General features: G+C 31.7%; 1 protein-coding gene across 13 annotated transcripts in view; it reads left to right on the forward strand.

Moving 5' to 3' along the window:
* Positions 1-21,446, forward strand: part of dnc (phosphodiesterase dunce) — a 215,054-nt gene that overhangs the window by 177,744 nt on the left and 15,864 nt on the right. The window contains exon 1 of one of the 13 annotated variants that reach the window (XM_018519412.1): positions 19,107-19,652. The exons of the other annotated variants lie outside the window; for them this stretch is intronic. Coding sequence (XP_018374914.1) covers positions 19,533-19,652 — 120 coding nt within the window. The 5' untranslated portion in view covers positions 19,107-19,532. Of the gene's footprint in view, positions 1-19,106; positions 19,653-21,446 lie in introns of those variants that run through there. 13 annotated transcript variants of the gene reach the window in all.

A 21,446-nucleotide genomic window follows, 5' to 3' on the forward strand; every position in this document is an offset into this window, starting at 1 on the left:
CCCCCCCCCCCCCCCGCTTAGGAGCGTTGAATTTTGCTTCACGTAGAATGTCGGACGCCCCTTATTAGCAGGATGAAGAGATAGGGTGGACTTTACTTTGCGTGGAATGCCCCTATGTAGGAGGAGAGGAGGTGAGGGGTACCTAGGGTTGCCAACTTTAAAATTCAAAGTTATTGATATATTCACGCGGATTATATGAAATTACCGATTTTTACCGATCATAACCATAATCATAACCCTTATTTATAATGTGATTTCGGAGGTGTATAATTCAGAATAAAACTATGTGTAATTAAGTAAAAACAATTATAAACTTTATTTATTAAAATATAACATTAAATAAACATAGCTGAAATATACTTAGGCTAGCATCCCATGGAGCGGAAATTTATAGCGGAACGGAACAGCGTGACCAATTACAACTCTGCAGTCATTACTCTGCTTTCTTTTCTGCGATTGTGATTGCGGTCTTGCTGTTCCGTTCCGCTGTAAATTTCCGCTCATAGGACGCCACCCTCAGTCTACTTTTTTATTTAAAATATTTTTTTCTGTCTGATTTGGCAGCAGCCATCAATGTAGGATGGCCAGTATATGCAGCGTGGAATTCTAAACATGTTTTTTTAATATTCATTCAAATTCACGCAAATTTCTGCCTTGACCATATCCATAGTCGGTTGCGATCATCTGTCCGTAAATTATTCATAATGCTAAAGATACGTTCCATTACTGCATGGAATCGTCATAATCATTTGTATGATTCTCTTCAAATTTGACCGGAAATTTGACCAAAGTCAATGGCCGGTAAGATATATGTACCGGCAACTGGCCGGAGAATAAAAATCCCGCCAGGCCGGTTCATTATCGGTCAGTTGGTAACCCTAGCGGATATCTTGCTTCTCGTAGAAAGTCGTGCGCCCTTAGGCAGGGAGGTGGGTAAGATGGATCTCCTTTCGCGTGGAAAGTCGGTCGCCCTTAAGTAGGAGAGATGGGGGGGACCTCGCTTTGCGTGGAAAGTCATTATGCCCCATAAATAAAGGGTGTAAGGTAGTATTGAATATTGTACATATATACATATACTAGAAATAAGATAATATGTCTTAAACTTCTCTATTATTAATAATTTTTTAACGAATACCAACCGCCAATTAACTCTTGGAGGTCACTCAGAGCCACGACCTTGATACCGTATATCAAGATCAAAGTCATTGAAGGTGGCTCCTCTTTTCTTAATATTTATCAAATTTAAAATAAAATTTTATTATTATTCTCATTCGAAAGTTGAAGAATATGAAAATAATTATCACATATGCAACATTGAGTAATATCGTTTTCGACCGTGTTCTTATCATTCGCTTATTACGTCTATTATACTATATTGTGTATAGATTTTTACTCTTATCTTGTAAATAGCAGATAAAGAAAATACGAAAGACGATGATATGTTGGACAATAACAATTACTTGCACGTGGTACATTGCATCACTTCCACTTTTTGATAAAATTGTAAAAACGGATACTTAAATTGTAGAAAAACTTTGTTCTAGAAACTGTTACTTCGTTCGTTTTGAATATTTCCTGTCTGAACACTGTTTTAAAATGTGATCTGTCTAAATAATTTAATTAAAAATATCAAAGATTGTGAAAAGAACCGTACTTGATTTTTAAAATATTGGCGCAATTCACTCACGAAACTTTCGTGAAATTAAGATATCGTCGTGACGTGTTTCTGAACTGTCGTTCTTGTTCAGCCGACGTCGTGTCAGCAGGCACGTAACTCTTACTTTCATATGTATCTATTTTCATTTTATATAGAATTTGCCGCTCGCACATTTCCTAGAAAACAATTATATATTGTCTATGCTCATAATGTATGCACAAGTGTGCGCGTGTTGATTGTGTTCCAAAATTTACTGCCAGTACTGAAAATCTATAATAGTTTACGCTCGAGTTTACGTTAGTGCACTATAGATTTCAATTCTGGCAGTAAATTTTGGAACACAAGCGTAATTGTCAACTTACCAAATTTACACGCTAATCTCGATCATTAAAAAACAAGTGATACAATGTAAAATACAATGTAAAATAACGAGTGAATAATGCAATAATTATAATATGACTAGAACACTTTCAGATAATTTAGTTATCCGTAATACGCACAAATTCTGGATAAAGGCAAGCATGATTAAACGAAATACATATTCTGTAGAAAAAAACTAGTAATGTAAAATGGCAATACACAGTGTGTAAATGATCATCTAGAAAAAAAAATTGGATTTCCATTGAATGATGCTTCTATTGAATAATATATTTATCTGACGTAATTACTCTCATATAACCTTATTTTTCACCAAATTCTGTGATTCTTTTGATGAGGAAGAAAGTTTTTATTTGTCTTATCGTAAAGGGCTTAATTATGTCTGGCTGCAGAGACTTATCCACAGTCCGAATGCAATCAGACAATCGTCGGACTAAGAAGTTAGTACTGCTGAGGTTTCATATATAATTAATTATAAATAATTTTCGCTTTTATACTCATAAGATCTCTTACAATATACACATATACAATATATGTATGATCTCTTTAAATTATACATTCTGCACGTTCATATTATTCAAAATAAAACATTCTAATAAATATATTTGTTACATATACATATATTTTACACATTATCTATATATACTTATATGTATACATATATTACATATTTTTGATACTACACGGAGAGAATTTTCTTTTAAAATTTACCCTGAAAATATGGTGATTGTGGTACAATACAATGTTTTAAAGATTTTTACCATGCACTTCAGTAAAACAATGTTGTCCCACGATTGTCATATTTTCAGGGTAAATTCTAAGAAAAAATTCTCTCCGTGTAGAAATTTAAATGCCTATTACGGTCATATTTTTGGTACAAAAATAAATTTTAACAATTTATATTATTATAATTAATTTTTATGTTAATACTTAAAACAAATATAAGTGCATAATAGGGAACATCTATTCGCCGACGAAATGAATTTTATTGTTATTAGCACTTACGATTTACGCATCATATTTTAAGTATTTTTGTCATTATCATTATATAATTTGCCAAGTTTGAATAATTTTATAATGTAATCTAAATATACAGTACGGTCTTTATATGTCTATGTTTGTACTGCGTAAGCCTCCACCAAAGCCTCTTTCAGCACTACGCCTGCATCATCGTCTGCATCACCTATAGCACCGCCTGCAGCCTAGAATCCCTGACAATGCTTTCTCGAATAGTCTAAAATACACTCCATGTAATTAGTGGGGATCAATTTTAGATTTTAAAAAAATTTTAGATTTAAAAAAGTAAGCTAAATTGCTTATGAATAGATAATTTTTTGTTACATTTTTATCACATCCTCCAGGTATTTCGCACAATATGTCGAAAATTTTTTATTTTAACAATGATTCGACGACACACTTTGCCAGTAAAGTTAGGTGCTGTATTATAGTTCATAGGTCTGCTAATTTCGTTCGTCCATTGAACCGTCGGGAAGAAATTGTGCCAATACTTTGCGTATGTTATCAAATAGACTGAGAACAAGTTACGCAAGCGACGAATTTGTTATAGAATGCGATAATGTGTCCACGAGCGCTGGTAACAATTTCTCTATGGCTTCTGAACTTCCTCCTTCCATAATCTCTGTGAATTCATTTGATGACTGTCTGAGCACGTTCAATGACTGTCGTCCTACTTTGTAACTCTGAAAAATGTCGAATACGCATCAATCACACATGATTAAAATATCACTAATAATCTAGTATATAATATATGGACTTTCTTATAAAAAAAAATCTGTAAAGTTTTCTATACATTGAAATTTATTTGATTAAAATCCCCCCTTTCACAAAACATTCTTTTTCATTGAAATGAATAGGAATAATTTTGACGCAAGTCATTATATCGTACAATATTTGACGGAATATAAACTTATAATTTTCTAATTTTATATATATTTACTTGCAACTTTAAACTGACCGAAACAGAACAAAACAGTTTATGTTACAATCTTTATTTGCAATTAAACATACAATAACATCAAGATTTTTTTAGTTGCTACAAATGATTCTAAGTGTGCCGCGAAAATTTTGAAGAAAGTACAAAGAAGCAAAAAATGTAGAAAGAAGTAAAAACCGAGTGAGGTACGAGATAAGAAATGTTTTAAAAATTGTAAAAATTATCGAAATTATATTATGTTTACTCTAATTTTATCGAAAGTAATTCATCATTGTGCACGTGCGCAATAACATTATTTTTAAAACAATAAAATAAAAACTAAAAAATAAAATAATAGAACTTTACTTTTTATTTCTGAATGTCGTGTTAGCGATATCTGATAATACATCCGCTGAGTATTGAAGCGTGTCCATCTAACGATGTACCTTGAGAAATTTGACTCGTTATTTAATGTGCCACTAATTGAAAAAGGTTAAAAAACGCAAAATGCATGCCACAATATGTATCTTAATCTCTATGTAAAACAGTAACTGCATTATTATTATTATTAAATGTATTATTACTATTGCTTTTATGTCTGATTTGAATGGTATGTATATCAGGTTGTGGGAGAAAAATTTTGATGAGTGTACAAATGACAATAATTTTATTTCTTGAACTTATCTAAACCACCAGCTGAATTTTGATGAGCCTAGATACAGACTATGGCAAATGCCAAGAGCAGCAGATGTAAAATCTTATACCCCATATTTTTACCGAGTGTTATTGGTAGTAGAAACTCGAATGGCTACTGTGCTAATGAGATTCATGTTGCTCATTTGGCGTATTTATAAGAAAAAACGCCGTTAATTATAATGCGAAATAATTATTATAGTAATTATAGACGTTTTTTCTGTAGCTCTGCGTGTATGACATATTTTTGTTCTTGCACATTCGCTCATTTCATATAAAAGTAGATGTTTTTCGAAATGCAATTTTATAATTTACTTTCCTACAAATAAAATTTCAAATCCGGTAAAGCGATTTCGTAAATTTGCGGCAAAAGATTGAATGTTAAGTGTTCAAATTATGATGCTCTGTAACCTAAAATAGATTAAAAATTTTTAATTTTCTTGTTAGATCTATATTTCATGTAGAGGAATGTGTATTTTATTTTGTCCCCTTTTAATCGTAATATAAAAACAAGGATATGCTCGTTCGGTGGTAGATCACTGTGCATGCAACAAGCATATGTCACTTCAATCAGCCTCGGCTATATTCGGAGCGGTTCATGTCCGTGAAATATAGCCGCCGTTTGCTATATATTATAGTTACATATGGGATAACTCTCCTGGCGTCTGAGTATTGTGATAACATACTAGAGTGAGAATTGTAGAAGTTATTTCAAATTATTTTTTAATCTTGGAGACAAAATAAAATATCTTAAAACAAAAATTATTATTTTTAATTGGCAAACATTGAATATATATATACATATATGTATATTTAATAAATATTTAGTTGAATACATGCCAACTAAATATTTACTGTAAGTAAATATTTAGTTTAGTAAATATTTGTTTAGTAAAAAAAAATGATTGTTAAATCAAATTAACATTTCTTATATCAAATAAATATATCTTTATATTTAATAAATATTTAGTTGGCATGTATTTAACTAAATATTTATTAAAATTGATTATATTTTTTTTCAGTGTGTATTTAATGTGCAATTCAAACCCTGAAAAGTTTGCTTGAAATAACATATTCAAATTTACCACGTAACGATGATATACTTATTAACAATTCTAATTGGCCAATGGGCGTGAATATGCGCATGAGCACATTTAAAGACTTTGTCTTTATATCATATTTTTAATAAGAGTGTCTAATTCTGCTCAGAGTTTTATAATGATCGTGATTGTAATAATAGCGATTTTATGATTTTAATGGATTATTTCTGAATATCAATAAGAGGATAATAAAACATTTCTTTGCGTGCACATATTTGTTTCATTGATTCACGGAATTAGTATCACGAAAGTAAGCGTGTTATGAATATGAATAAGTTTTATTGAATTTTTATTATTATTTTCATTTGAAAATCAAAGAATGTCAAAAATAATTGTCACATACGCAGCGTATATTGAATAATATCGTTTCTGACTCGCTCTTATCTTTCACTTGTTACATGTATTATTGCTGCATTTATTTTTTATTTTTACTTGATAATGACATAAAGAAAATGTGAAGGACAATGCCAAATTGGACAACAATTACACGTGTACATCACTTTATCACTTTTTGATAAAATTTTTTCAATGATTATGAATTTTGTGCAAAAGAAACTTTTAGAATTTTTTATCTTTGTACAAATTATAATCACTTTTTAAATTTTATTTAAAAAAAAGAAAATGAGAATTGTTAGAACAGTTTTGAATATTTCTTGTCTGAATACTTTTTTAAAACGTAATCTGTCTAAATTAATTACAAATCTTGAAGATTGTAGAAGTAGCTGTACTTAACTTTAAGAATTTCTACGCAATTCACTCACAAAGCTTTCCATACATACATTTCACCTACATAAAGTATGCTTTAAACTCGGCTAGATATAATCTTGATTGAGAACTTTAGTAGCTCCTCCTTAACTCAACTTATCAAAAATCTCTCTTCTTGGAAAATTGCAAACGACAGGAGTCATAAATCCAATTTTCAACGACTCTTCTACATGCGCTGTTTTAAACTCGGAAGTTAAAATCGATCGTATCAATTCGTTTTTCTTATGCCCGTTTCTACTAATATAGATTAACTTTAATCTCGGTTTAACTTACTTTTTATCTTTCTAGTTGTAAAAATTAGAAAAAAAATGAAGAGTAAGTTAAACCCAGATTATAGTTAAATTACATTGATAGATGTGGACATTATGGACGTTATTACTTTCTGTTTGTTCGATAAGCTTGGAAAAATAAGTTCGCTTTTTAAATTTTTTTTAAATAAAGTTATCACGAAAGGATAGTGTCATCTAGAAGATTATAGAAAAACATGTAATTAAGTACGTATAATTAGAGATTACAAAATTTTTTTTATCAATCTCTTATATATGCATTCGTTTCAATTTTCATGAATTTATTCTATCAAATTTATTCTATCAGCGAATTTATTTTATGTATGCTATCTTCAATTATTTCGAGTTTTTTTAGACGTTTGTATTTCATGGACAATTTTACATTATCTATATTGCATTTAAAAAAACTGCAAATTTTGAGTTTTAATGCGAATTTTACAAGAAGTCTTTTAATTGTTCTGCTTGTTGAACTTCAACTAATATATCTTTAGACATACTTTACCTTTCTAAATATTTTCATAAGTTTTTGTAATTATTTGCTGAATATTAATTCTTTAATCTTGGCTTTTATAATTTTACACACTCTTGCACATTTACAGTTATATATAGTACTGCTTACGGCTTGCATTTTTTTCTTTAATTATAGTTGTATACTCAATTAATCATTATTGCTTCCTTTATTATTAGTTAGTTTTATTGTTGGTTCTCTTTTTAATATTTTTTAGGAAGAAGCATTTTTCTGTTTTCTTTCATGTACATATGCACTACTTATTTATTCTGTAAATAATCACATTTTTGCAGATGTTTTGTCTTCGCGATTATTTGTTTGATTAGTTAATTGTGACAAATTTTTGTAATATATTACAATAACTGCATCTATCTTTTTTCTTATATTTTCTTTACGAAAATTACATAAAAGAAAAAATGCATTAATGGATATACACTTTATTTTTATTTTCGATAATACTAATTAATGTAAGATAATATGATCGTATGCTCCTTTTCGTCTTCGAAAATCGCGCTCGTTGACTATTTGTCTCCACTGCATAATTCATGTCTTTACCATGTCATGGATGAATTAATTATTATCTTTAAAATTGCGTGAAACGATGTCAGGTGCTCGAGAACAGATAAATATGCAAATATAGCATAAAATAAAGTAATAAATATCTATACTCTTTTCTATATTATAAAAAAATTATCGCTTTTTACGATTAGAAGTTTGACTTTGTCTCTCACATTACTCTTAACATTTGTGTCTTTACGTCAATTTAAATAAATTCAAATATTTTTTTCATTCAAATAAAGAAAATATATATTTATGAAAGGAGTAGATTTTAATTATGTAATACAGTTTATGAAAAAGATTACTTAAAATTCTTAAAAGCCATAAATAAAATATGTAGTATAAAATGCATATAATAAAGTTAACTTTTGTGACATATATATTGTAAAAAATCAGAGAGGAAAATGTAACGGAAAATTACAAAAGCGACTTATTCTTGGTCTCGTGTAGGTAAGACTAATCAATGGCTTGTACTTATGCTTCATTGATTAATTTAATTACTTGCGCTGGTAATAAAGGAGGGTCTTTTGAGAGATGTTCTCGCAACGCAGATGTAGCAGATGGTTATTAATCGTTCCTCGTAAACAGTTCCGACAATGTGTATAAGTATACATGGACGAAGAAAACATGGTTAGCGTTATACGTAAATAGGAAAATCGATCGAGTTCTTCCATTCTTCGTAAGTGTATTAACGAATTCCGTCTCCATTTATGCGAACTGCTTGTTATTTTTATCATTGTTTGCCCTATTTACTTTTTCTCTATATTATTTTTGTTATTGTCTGTCTTTATCTTGTTTTTCTTTCCTACATAGTAATTCGAAATTCTTTTGTTGATCTCTTATTTATTGGTAAAGTATTATTTTTGTTTATTTTATTACTGCTGTTTTTGAAATTGATAAATTCTCTAAAAAAAATAAATACTAAATGACATTAAATTGTACTATTAAAGTAATATTGTATAACACATGTTTCGAAAAGGAGCAGTTTCTTTTTGCTCTTTTTTTGTCACTACCATATATGTATAATATACGTGCACGTGTCTAAATAAAGATTATAAAAAGCCGCTCAATTTTATTACACGCTCCAACGGTTATACACGCTTGTTATCGAATTTCAAAGATTGATCTGTTCCACGCTGATTTTGTCATTGCATTCATTTTTAGTATAAATCTGGAGCGTATTCATATATTCAACGGATTTTATTGCAATAGGATTGCGCGACGAGATATGTGAATTGTTTTATACATAAATGAAAAAATCACGCAGTATTCTTTTTTCGATAAAGTATCTTATAAAAATTTATTATCGGTATTGTCCATTTTTAATCAATTTGCGAAGTACAGTTGATTATACTATTCGTGAAGATACCTACGATGTTTTCTAGAATATTATAAATTTTGTAAAATTGTGAAATGTGTAATTTATTTGCGTTCTTTATTGCTGATTCACATTTTAATAAACAAAATAAGTTAAATTTTAATATTTTATTCCTTCATATCTTTGTTATCTTTTATAGAACATTTTATTTCGCTTTAATTTTATTGAGCAACTCGGTATGTGATTTATTTGCCACAAAAGAGAGTTTAAATATCATTGCTTAGCACTGAATGGAATGTCGCTCGGCGGTTGAGTAAATCGTAAGAAGAATTTACAGAAAACAACGAAATGTATGATTAATTGGCTTCAGGTATTACCATTATTTCGATGACAAAAGTTATTTTCAACCGTTCTCTGTTCATGTATAATATAGCTTGCCGTTTAATGGAAACTGCGTTCCAATTCAGAATATAATGGCACGTGAAAGATACACGTGGAGTGCGTCTATATAGTTAATGCCGATGTAACCATTGTTCATACATACGCGCGTGGAAGGATATTTCGATGCCGCTAGTTGCGACAAGAGTAATCCCAGTCCCGCCAAGCTTCAATTAATAATACACATTATATATATATATAATGCAATAATATCATTCACATTTATAAACAGCTAATAGCTGCTAATGATTGATCGGTTGATTTCATACGGAAAATATATTTAAAATGTGAAATTTAATATCATTCATCGATTGGATCGACAGAATACAAAAATAAATAAAGGCAAATGGAAAAATAAATAAAAATGGAGTTGGAGAAGAAATTGAAATTCCGTGTTCCTACTAATTTAATTAATGTGATACACAACGACGTAGTTTTTACGTTCATTAGATATTGGACGTTAAAATTATGCTGATTTCTGCTAATATTTCGTATATTATATGTATAATTATTTATGGAGGAGGGAGTTATTGATCCTGTAATATATTATCCATCAAAATTAAAAATACTTGTTTCATTGTTGTTTACGTGTTTCGTGAACGAGATAGTTTAAATCATAAATTATTTTTCGGCCGCTTTTAATCACCATCATTATAGTATGCTTCATAATTTCTAAATGTACCTATATATACGTGATAGTTCTTATCTCTTGATTGGTAATTGTTGTGTCGAGACTGCGTGTCAGTCTCGCAATAGTTTGCGATTAATTTATGATAGTGTTGTTGCTTCGAATCCGCTGCGAGAAGAAACCATCTGCTTGAACTGTTAACGAGATCGCGCAGCTACGTTCTCGAAATAGTCAAGATCTGTTTTGATCTCGAATTCTCATTGGGCTACAAGTACTACAACACATATTCGCCGGCGGGAAGTTAATTTCAATCCAAAAGTAATTTTCTTTATTACACTTAATCTAGATAAGTATCTACGAATATTTTTTATATCTAAACGCTTTCTATTGTCTGGCATTTATAATTTATTTATATTGAATCGATCAGACATAAAAATGATTAATATTAAAAAGTCTTGAATTAAATTAATATTGAATTATATATAAATTAAATTAATATTAAAATAATATTTTTTTAATAATCGTAAAGATAGTTGCACGATTTTTTCATGTCATAGTACGTTATAGCATGGAAAATTTATGACGGAAAATTTCGTCATTGCGGCAGACACATGTTAGTTTTTGTTTTTTTATCAGAATAAGGAAACAAGCTGCAATTATTGCGATATGTAGAAAATACAAAAAATGTTTCCGTCACACGTGGAACTTGGCTGCAGTTATTAATATATGTATAAAGAAACATTTAATAATAATTTTATAGTATATTAAATAGAAGTAGACATATACAAGTTTTATAAGAACAGCAATGGTAATATATGGATTATCAATGAAGGTAGTACAGTTGACTACGATTGATTAGAGTTGATTATTGCTAAATGATTATTATGTAGATTTTTTCTTCTACAATGACGCTGATGGAAGTTTAAAATTAATATTGGAAAATGCAGCATAAAAGATTTATCGTAAAAGTAGTAAAAGTATCTTCATTATTAGCTGCAAACGAATTGATTGCTTCATTTGCATAAAAAAAGATAGGAAAATTATTAAAGCTTAACAATACTAAATTTGTACAAAATCTGTTAGGAGATAAAAACGTATAAGGTATTTATATTTTGCCACGTAAAAATGACCTTATCGAACGATTTTTGGTGCATTCAATATGACTTTTCGCAGCGATATTATCGAAACGTCAAGAAACATGATTGCGTGATCGTATACGTCAGATATATCGCGATCCGATCATATTTACGAACCTCGTGATGTTCGTTCAGTGATCATTGTACACAATAAGTAGTCGATACTCGTGGCACGTGCTCGCCTCGTGAGCAGATGATAGTAGAACACAATAATAGAGATGTTCAGACACGCAGCTTCTCAATGCTTTATATTAGCTCCTTTCGCACGCCAAGTTTAAGATGCTACCAAAAAGGCTGATCGGAATAATTTTCTAAAAAAAGAAACCAGAAGATCAATAAATCGCTGCTTTTAAATGATTTTATTTCGCTATATCGACTATCGAAACTCTCGTAGTGAGCCTATTGTTGCGTTTGACAGGATAAAATATAGCGTGTGCATATTCGATTGTGCAACGGGAAAATTTCCCATTTGTTCGTAAAAAAGTTTATTGAAAAAAAAACGGTTATATTACAACGAGAACAGAAAAAGTACAAAGCAAAAAGAATTATTCGAGCGGAGAACATATTGTAATGTTCATGACAATAGGCAGACGTGGTATGCGTGTGTAAGTTCGTCGTGATTGTCTCATGAACGTTATAATTGTCATAGTCGTGATATTATTCAGAATATGAACGTCTGTCATTTTTCGAAGGCTACTTTAGTTAAGTCGGCAACTTGTGTCGCGCGAAACACAGCGCCGGAAGACGAAATGATTTTGTCAATAGTTACGTAACGTTCGTGAAAAAAGCCTCCTTGAGAGAAGAGAGGTCGCGGGTGTATAATAATCCTCGAACTTTCATACTCAGTGTATCTGTGCAAATGCATGGCGAGAAATGCAGCAAAATATTGGAATACATCCAGAAATAGATCATTAATGCTCATTTCTACTAATGTAGATTAACTTTAATCTCGATTCAACTTACTCTTTGTCTTTTTTTAATATTTAAAAAAAAACGAAGAGTAAGTTGAACCGAGATTAAAGTTAATTTACATTGGTGGAAACGGGCATAAGTCCTCTTCGTGCAATAATGCTTACCTTATCAGCATTTGTTCCGATAGTTGTCGATCGTACTTACTAGGGGAAAGTGGAGTAACTGTGCACAGCGGGTAATTGTGCGCATCCTGGTTTGGTACTTTTCCAATAGATGAAAATATCACCGTCGTGAAATTTTTACGCAGGAAGTCGTCTTCTCAAGATATAACTATAAAAGATACGACGTAAATACATCGCTAGCCAGAGAAATACAAAAAAATAAAATTACATCTTTTCTTGTTATTTTAGAAAATAAGATTGTAAGTCCGTATTTTTAATTTGTTTGTTTAAAATTGTATATGTTATTAAAGTACGTTATTATGTGCATCTTTTGAGCTGTTATTTATTAAGTTTGATTAGGAATTGTTGAAGTAATCGTATTTCGTACCGAGTCAGGTCGCGGTAGGCAACTGAGCGCAAGCGTTTTAAAATGCACACTATTACCCATCTTCCATATACTGTATGACTAGCACTAGTTTTTTCGTTTCTTTTTGGCATTACTATTATATTTTGCCATTTCATTTTGCCAAAATCTATGTGCATTATTATTATATTATTATAGTTTTGTATTTTTTCTTAATATATACAATATACATTTCAAATATGTTTAATATATATTTATATTGCAATATAATGAATGTATGTTCTGATTTCTATGTCAACATTCCACAATTCATTCATTTCTTACGACTTTTGTTTTGCACATAATTACCCGACGCGCGAGATCTATTTCCATACTTATATCGCTTTAAACTTAGAAAATCATCCTAAGAAAACAAATATCCCTTAGGTGCGCGCAATTCCCCCACTTTCCCCTACTGTGCATTGAAAAATATGAAAAAGATTCTTTGGATAAAAACTTACATAGAGAATATATATTTTATAAAACTGAAACATATTTTTCGTAAATCATCGTTCACATTTGCTGTATTGCGTATCTTTTAAATCGATAAAATTTATTATGCAATTTGCATGCACATCAGCGAGCGAACGGAAATCGGACGTTGAGGAAGGAATATCATATTCACGGAAGGAATATAGGAAATAGATTCGCGTCTTTACGGACCCTTTCGGTGCCCTCTTGTCGCAAAGATTATTGAGATCAATAGATACATTTCAAGGAGAAATTAGAAATCGAGGAAGACTTATATTACGCGATGGAGAAAATTGGATGATGTTCAATTTCTTCTTCTTCATAATTTCCGCTTAACAAGAAGTCATATTTTTAGGAAAATTAATCATTAACAGAAGATGTATTTTTTCGTCTTCCTCTCTTAAAAGAAATATATTACCCCATTGAGAGGATGTCGACGGATAAATTAATCGTACATGCTGAGCTTTCTAAATTTTCTTTTAAATTTATACTACGGCTGAAGCTGTTTTAAGATTTTTATGTAACTGATCTTGGCGTCAAAGACACTTTTCTAATAGGTCGGAAAATTGAAACGTCTACATTTAACGGTGTAATGGAATATCCGAGAATGATGTGTCGACAGCAGAAAATTTATCCTAAAGAGAATATGATGTACGAGTTTCATCTCTCCAGACGCAGCCTTATACAGAGTGTTCAGCGTAACGATCCGCACAATTTTTCAGACATTTCCGACAGTTAAAAAAAAGTTGAAAAGTGAAAATTCATCTGTTTTATACAGGCTATGAGATTAAAAAATTAAAAAATATCTTTTTTATAAAAAATCAAAATTATCTTAAATTTTTTAAATAGCACATACAATTTTTTTCCATAATATTATACAGATCGCAATAAAAGAGACATCAATAAAAGTGACATTTCAGTAATGATTTGAATTCGTCTTTTAGACTCCTACAATATTATGGAAAAAAATTATATGTGCTATTCAAAAAATTTAAAATGACTTTGATTTTTTTATGGAAAAAAATTTTTTTTTAATTGCATATTGTAGCCTGTATAAAACAAATGAATATTCACCTTTTAACTTTTTTTTAACTGTCGAAAGTGTCTGAAAAATCGGACCGTTATGCTGAACACTCTGTATATTCTGTGCTTCAAAAGAATATCGTTATCAATAAAATATGGCATATTGAGATTCATTAATACTTAATAATCGCTGAGTCATCCTTTCTCAATTCATATTGCAGACGCAATATCAATTTAATCTCGATTTATTTGAGCTTCAATTATTACATTGATTAAAAATTATCGTACGTATATATAGAATTGTGAGTTAAAAATTATTATCAAGGTCTATAATTGTTTCAATCACGTTATTTATGTGCGTACTTTCGTTCAATAATAATCTAATAAATAAACTAATGGAAATGAAATGAGAAATTATAGGATAATCGTTTATAGGATAACCGTCCCTTTTAATGGTCTTTAAATTAAGTTGCTCGTTATTGAAATAATTATTAGATAAACATTATAGCTATAATTTTATCTGTTTGAAATCAATATTCGTTTTTTATTTATTTCTTTTTCTTATAATATTTTTTAATCTAAAAAAAGTCAATGTTTTATAATTTTATGATAAAAGTAAAGAAAATATTTTTATCCTTATTAGTATGCCTATCCACATTTGACTAATCTTAACATATAGTTACTAAAACAGATAATAGATGTAAATTGATTATTTAATATTGCATAAATCATTAGATTTTAATTATACTTGCAATTTCAATGTACACTCATATAAGTCATAAAACAACACTGTCATTCTAATACAAAGGCACATTAATACGGACAAGTTTAAAATCTTGCGGTATTATTGGACTCACATTTGTGATGTGTCTTTCGAAACATATTTACTATACTTTAATAATTAAAAAATAAAATATTATCTTTGTTATTGTATATATTAATAATTTAGCTTAAAAAAACCTTTTCCTATTTATTTATACTAATTCTCTCTTTATAGCTTATTTAAATACAAAAGTATACTATATATATATATATATATATATATATATATATATATATAATATCTTAATTGCAAATAATTTTCGCATTAAAATACATCGACGATAGAGTAGATTCTAGCGGTAACCGGATAGGAAAAGGAGCGTAAAAATAAGTAAAATAGTTCATTACCGTGACCTTCTTGTATCTGTTAGGAGGAACTAGGCTATTTCTGACGGCCTACATGCCTCGGCTTTGCAACGATCGATAATCCGATCGCTTCTCGCGGGCATTCAAGTTTTTCGTCACTGAGGCGTTAGGTACATCGATCGTGCTTCCCTTGTAGTTATAGGACACGTTGTTTGTTTGCGCGGTAAACCGCGAATACATGCGTATCGAACACGGGGCGAGCAGACGAGCACATAATGTGGGAGGCATTATTATCGCTTGCAAACTTACTGTCACTTTTGAGCGGTCACTTCGCACGAAGTGGGCGATAGCGTGCCTGCGAAGACTCTATTTTTAATATCCAAGAGTTCGTTGTAACGTGGAGAGACGACTACCACATTTGTTTCTTTAGGATATACGAAGTTCACACAACGTGTTTCTGGAAGAATGTACATGGATACATATATTCTTGTTCCGGAAAATTTAGAGGATGTATAACAACTTTCATGATTGTATTTCTGTTACCAGGAAACACTAGGGAAAAATTTTTGGTATTTGTAACTGTAATTACATCATATTTATGATTACTGCCAACATGTTAGTAATTACTCTATATGTATAGTTCTATTAACAAATATGGTTGACAATTATTATTATTATTATTATAAATATGATTACAATTTATCTATAATTATCATCATTTTCATGGTAACATGTAATTATAGTTACAAATATTAAAAATTGTTTTCTCAGTGAACACTACGGCGTATTATGGTCCGGTTCCATTCTATCAATGTAAGATTAACTTTAATCTCGCGGTCCAATTTATTCTTTTTAATTCTAAGCATTCTAAGAATTAGAAAAAGTAAATAATAAACCGAGATTAAGTTTATCGGTGGAATCGAATCTAATGAAATGAAACCAATGCAATCAACGAAAATGTAATGTAATAAATGGTACTTTAATATTGATACGTCATTATTGATAATAAATTGGTTTTCCAAGAGTTATGCATTTTTCTTTCCGTTTTGCATTTCACGAGGAATTTAAGTAAGAAATTCGACTTTCCACATGTATAAAAAAATATTTTCTTGGATTTGTCTAAATCCAGGAAGTTCATTATCTTTCAAGTTATTGCTTGAGACGAACGCAGTTGTGATATAAAAAAAGAAAAAGTTTTCGTCCATGACAAATAATCAAGCAGTAAGACGCAAGCGGGCTGGATCTAAATTCTCATGCATGTGTATAGATTTAGATCTATGCTGACGTTCTTCCGGTCTTTCTCGAACTCTTTTGCGAATACTTCAAACAAACTCCACGGCATCACGAATATCTGAGAAACGTGTGTTCGTGATAAAAACGTAATACGGGTATCTGTATCTTTGGTACATTACGTATTACTTCTTCGCGAAAGATAACGATTCTATGTATAATGATGACTTGATAAGTATATGTTTTTGATTGATAATAATGAACGTACACATATTGCAATATCCGAAACAGTTATCTGAACATATATTGCATTGTAACATATATGAAGCGTCAAATGTGCACAAAAAAATTACACGAAATTACACGTCATTTTTTTAATGATAGATTAATTAAATATTTGTCACTGAATAATTTATGACTCTCAATCGCAGAACAAAGGATGACGTGGCATGTTTAACAATATCTTTTACGTCGTCAAATCTTAATCGCGTCATATATAACCTCGCTTACGTCTACAGTAATGAACACTGCAGATTTGTCATAGCCAATTGCTTAAATCAATAAACGTATGTGTGAAATTTTGGAAGCAATACGCAAAGCCAGTTTTTATCGCATCGTGATGAAAGTCAGCAACGAATACGCAGCAAAGTTGGATATAGCATAGACGAAGATAGCAATCCTTGAATCAACGGTCCACTGAATAACACATATGTTTCACGTATTGCCGTAGTTCCAAATTAATTACTAATTATCGACGCAACTCATGCACACTGAAATATCGCATTTTTTTAACGAGTTTTTCAAACGTTATCGGATGTTGTTATTCGCAAAGTTCGTTACTAATACTTTTTTGCTTATTTTACTATTAATTCCTATTAATCGAATGTCAGTTTCCGCAAAGCGAAAATACAAAATTTCCACGAGAGGAGGAAATATCAGTTATATATAGTACGAGAAAAACGAGAGATATTTTCTTTTAAAAAAAAAAATTTTTTTTTTCTTTTTGATGAGGAAACATTTTTCCAATTATAATCTTAGAATTGAGCAACATTAAACGGAAGGGGAAAATATACTTCAATACCTAATTCTCTTCTAAGTAAAACTTCATCTTTTGAAATATAGGCGACGGATTCTTAGATAAGTGTCGGGCTGCGTTGTTCGCTTCGAATTCGTTGTAAATCCAAATTTATCTCGCGGACTCATTGTAAGCGATCTCCAAGAAGTAAAAACAAGTAACTAAGAGCAGTTTAAAGTGATTTAAATATATTTAAATAAATGCATACGACTTTAGAACATTACGAACTTTTTTTTACATTTTTTCATTGTTAATTTGAATGAACTGAGTTAATGAAACAAAACAAACTCTTTTATTGGTTTTACTAATTTGGCACGTGTCAATTGGCGCATGTGTCTATTAATAGCTTGTTTAAACTGCTTACGCGAAACTATTTTGGTGCGTTCTCTGTGCAACAAGAGATTATTGCAATAAGATGTGAATTAGGGGAATTAGATATTAAGTATCTAATTCCGCGAAACTATACTCCTCTTTGCAATTTGCGTAACATCCAGGAGGAATTTCTCAGTAATGAGAGAATCTTTGAAAGCTTGCGTGAGGACCTCTGTACTACGGATGTATGTATTATATTTTCTTTTTGAAGAGTTTAGGTGGTTGCTTTGCTTCCGATCCCACTAAATATGAATTATTTATTCGAAGAAAACGACGCATTTCATCGAAACAGCGACATCAACTCTCGAAATTATATAATAGATTAAGATAAATAGCTCATCAAAAATGAAATATAACAAATTACAAATTCCTTCTAAAATCTACGAAATTTAATTAACTTAAGTTTAATTATACCAGCCACAGAAATCTTGTTGTGACAAATTTCGAAGGTATCAGGCTCCGTTGCAACAGCCAAGTAGCTTAAGGTTTCAGGTAACTTTAGTTAAGTAAATTTTCATGCTCTGCGTCATAGATAAGATGACAGTCTAGAAACGGGCAATGCAAAACGCTAGAATAATTAACATTAGCTATTGTCGCGACAAGATGTTAGAGCCTTTTAGAATTTACATCCGTCGCATGTGAGATAAATACGGGAGCAATACGAGCGTCAAGCATCGCTTGTGCATGTATCAGTTTGCGATGCATTCGGTTCCACGATCTCCCACTGCGCGTCTCTCTCCGTGCCAAAGTGGAGCGAAGAGAGAGAGAGAGAGAGAGAGAGAGAGAGAGAGAGAGAGAGATGCCGGCACGCATGAGATGTGGAAAGGATGGAAGAAGCGAAACGCGAATGACAGGGACAGAGATAGCTAACCAGCCGCTGCCGAGATAAAAAGCCTGGCCGCTGCGATTCAGACACGTAGATCACACTTAGCACTCTTAGCAGTCGGGCGGCAGCAGCAGCAGCCGCCGCGGTGCTGCTCGCAGGCGTCCACGAGTGAGTTTGTGAATCACGTAAAAAGTGCTCGTCCGTGACAACTCACCGCTCTGTCACGCTCCGAATCGTCGGTCATCGAACTCGCGCCTCCGGGAACCCGGAACTGGAGCAGTTCACCGATAATTCGCGATACGCGTAATCCTTCCTTGCGGAGGGGATTCTTCGAGCTTCGAAAGATTTGTTCGTCAATCCGCGACCGTGGAGTTTGATCCGACAATTCGCGTTGAAAGTTGGTACGTCTCTTGTTATATTCGTCACGTGGGAAATCCGCGTACACATTCTTCCGTCCGAAGTTTCCCTCGACGGGGAAGCTCTTTCAGGTGGGAAGTCAGACTGCAGTCTGACTTCGGAATAAGCCGGTACGATGGTACACATGACAAGTGGCGAGGTGGAAACAGATAAAATGGACGAGTCCGTTAGGTATTTCAATTACCTGAGGACCCTGGCGGATCTCACGGCCTTAGCCAGCATCATGGCAGTGCAGGTAATTTGAGGATTATGCTTGTATCCTAATCGAGATGACGTATCTCAACGGATATTGACTTCTCTCAAAGGATTAAATTTAGTATATACATCCTGATTAATTTCGGAAATGCGGAGCGATACAGACAACATACGTAGCGTTTCTACTTGTAGTATAAACGATGTGAATAGAAATAAACATGTATGGATATATAGGTTAATAATAAAATGTAAAATAAGCTTCGGAACAGCAAAAATTTTGTGGATCTATTTTCCGATGCTGAAATAAAATCGTGCTTTATCGATATTCAATTCAATTCTTGCAAAAATTAAATAACGTATAATTATATCATAATTGTAATATAATTTAACGTATATTTACTAATCTCAGCGAATTACAATGGCTATTAATTTAGAAGGAAGTTAATTAATTAAGTCAGAGAGAGAAGAGGGGCGGCATATATATAAGCGATATAAGAGAAAACACAATATGTTATTGTGTATCTACGATATCCGATTTTATCAACTCGAATCTTCGTTAGATTTCACCGTGGCCATCTGCCACGTTAAATTGGGCAAATAAAAGCGCCACGATTTCGAAAGACGATCGATCGCATGAGGACATTCATTTACTGCCGTTGTCGCAACCAACGAGATGTCGCGACAGAGGTTAACGGACGAAACTATCCAGCGACACATTTTCATCTGAATCATCTGACCTGATTTCTAAATTATCGAACAATCGTGCGAAGAACGATAGGAAGCGTGTCGTGCGATAACAGGTACACTCATTGTTCAATTATAGATCGAGTTATCATTGATCTTACGTATCTTCTGCCTAATACTTGTCAAACTTGTCAATACTTAGAAACAGATTTATCGTCACTCGAAAGAATTTTCTGAAAAGATCTTATCTTACGAGAACTCTTGAAATGTTATTATCTTGGTAAAACGGCGATAGGATATCGATTAGCAAAATTGGACGATTAACAAGTAGTTGACGCAGAATCCGATCGCGCAGTAAGCAATTTATCTGAATAAATTTATCAACAGATTGATTGATTAAGTTCTCAAGAAATCGTCTTTGAACTTTGTTTGAGAAAGATATCGGTGCATGCTATAAATACGCATCATGAATTGCGCAGTTTTTCGTTGAAAGATCGAATAATCTACCATAAAGTTGCGCAATTGAAATGCTTAAAACGGCGTCTACAATGAGATTTTAATTAAAACTTAAGCCTCAAGGTGTAAGAAATTGACTAGTCATAGTCAATTATTCTCCTCACATTCGACTGTGATTGGCTAATTTTTTACGATTTAGGATTTAAAGCTGAAGTTTTACGCCTTAAAATTTCAGTGTAGACATCGCTTATGTATAACATAAATAGACTAGTAAATAAACGAATTACGAAATTCGAGATTATCCGTAAATGAACAAGCGGCAGATTGTACAGTCGCTAAACTCGGGATATTGATAGATAAAGATATATCGCGGGGTCAAGCAATCTCGCCGAGTTTATAATAATGCTAATTCATATGCGCGTCATAACGACGAGACGATTGTGCAGACGGCTTGTGGTTTATCCTCGTCGCGCAAACACACGGTGCCGAGACATGTTTCCGCGAATTTCCTAATATTCCGTTTCTATTATTGTGAATACCCGGATGAAAGATATTTAAACGCGCTTGTTATATAAGATCGTTTGACGTAACGTGCTTGCTCAAACTATTAATTAATGTTTCTGGAGAATTGATGTCTCATTTTCGTAATATAGCACGAGTTTCGCTTTCATCTAACATTGTGATCATACGAGAG

This window comes from Trachymyrmex cornetzi, unplaced genomic scaffold, assembly GCF_001594075.2.
Source record: "Trachymyrmex cornetzi isolate Tcor2-1 unplaced genomic scaffold, Tcor1.1 scaffold83, whole genome shotgun sequence".
Taxonomy (NCBI): domain Eukaryota; kingdom Metazoa; phylum Arthropoda; class Insecta; order Hymenoptera; family Formicidae; genus Trachymyrmex; species Trachymyrmex cornetzi.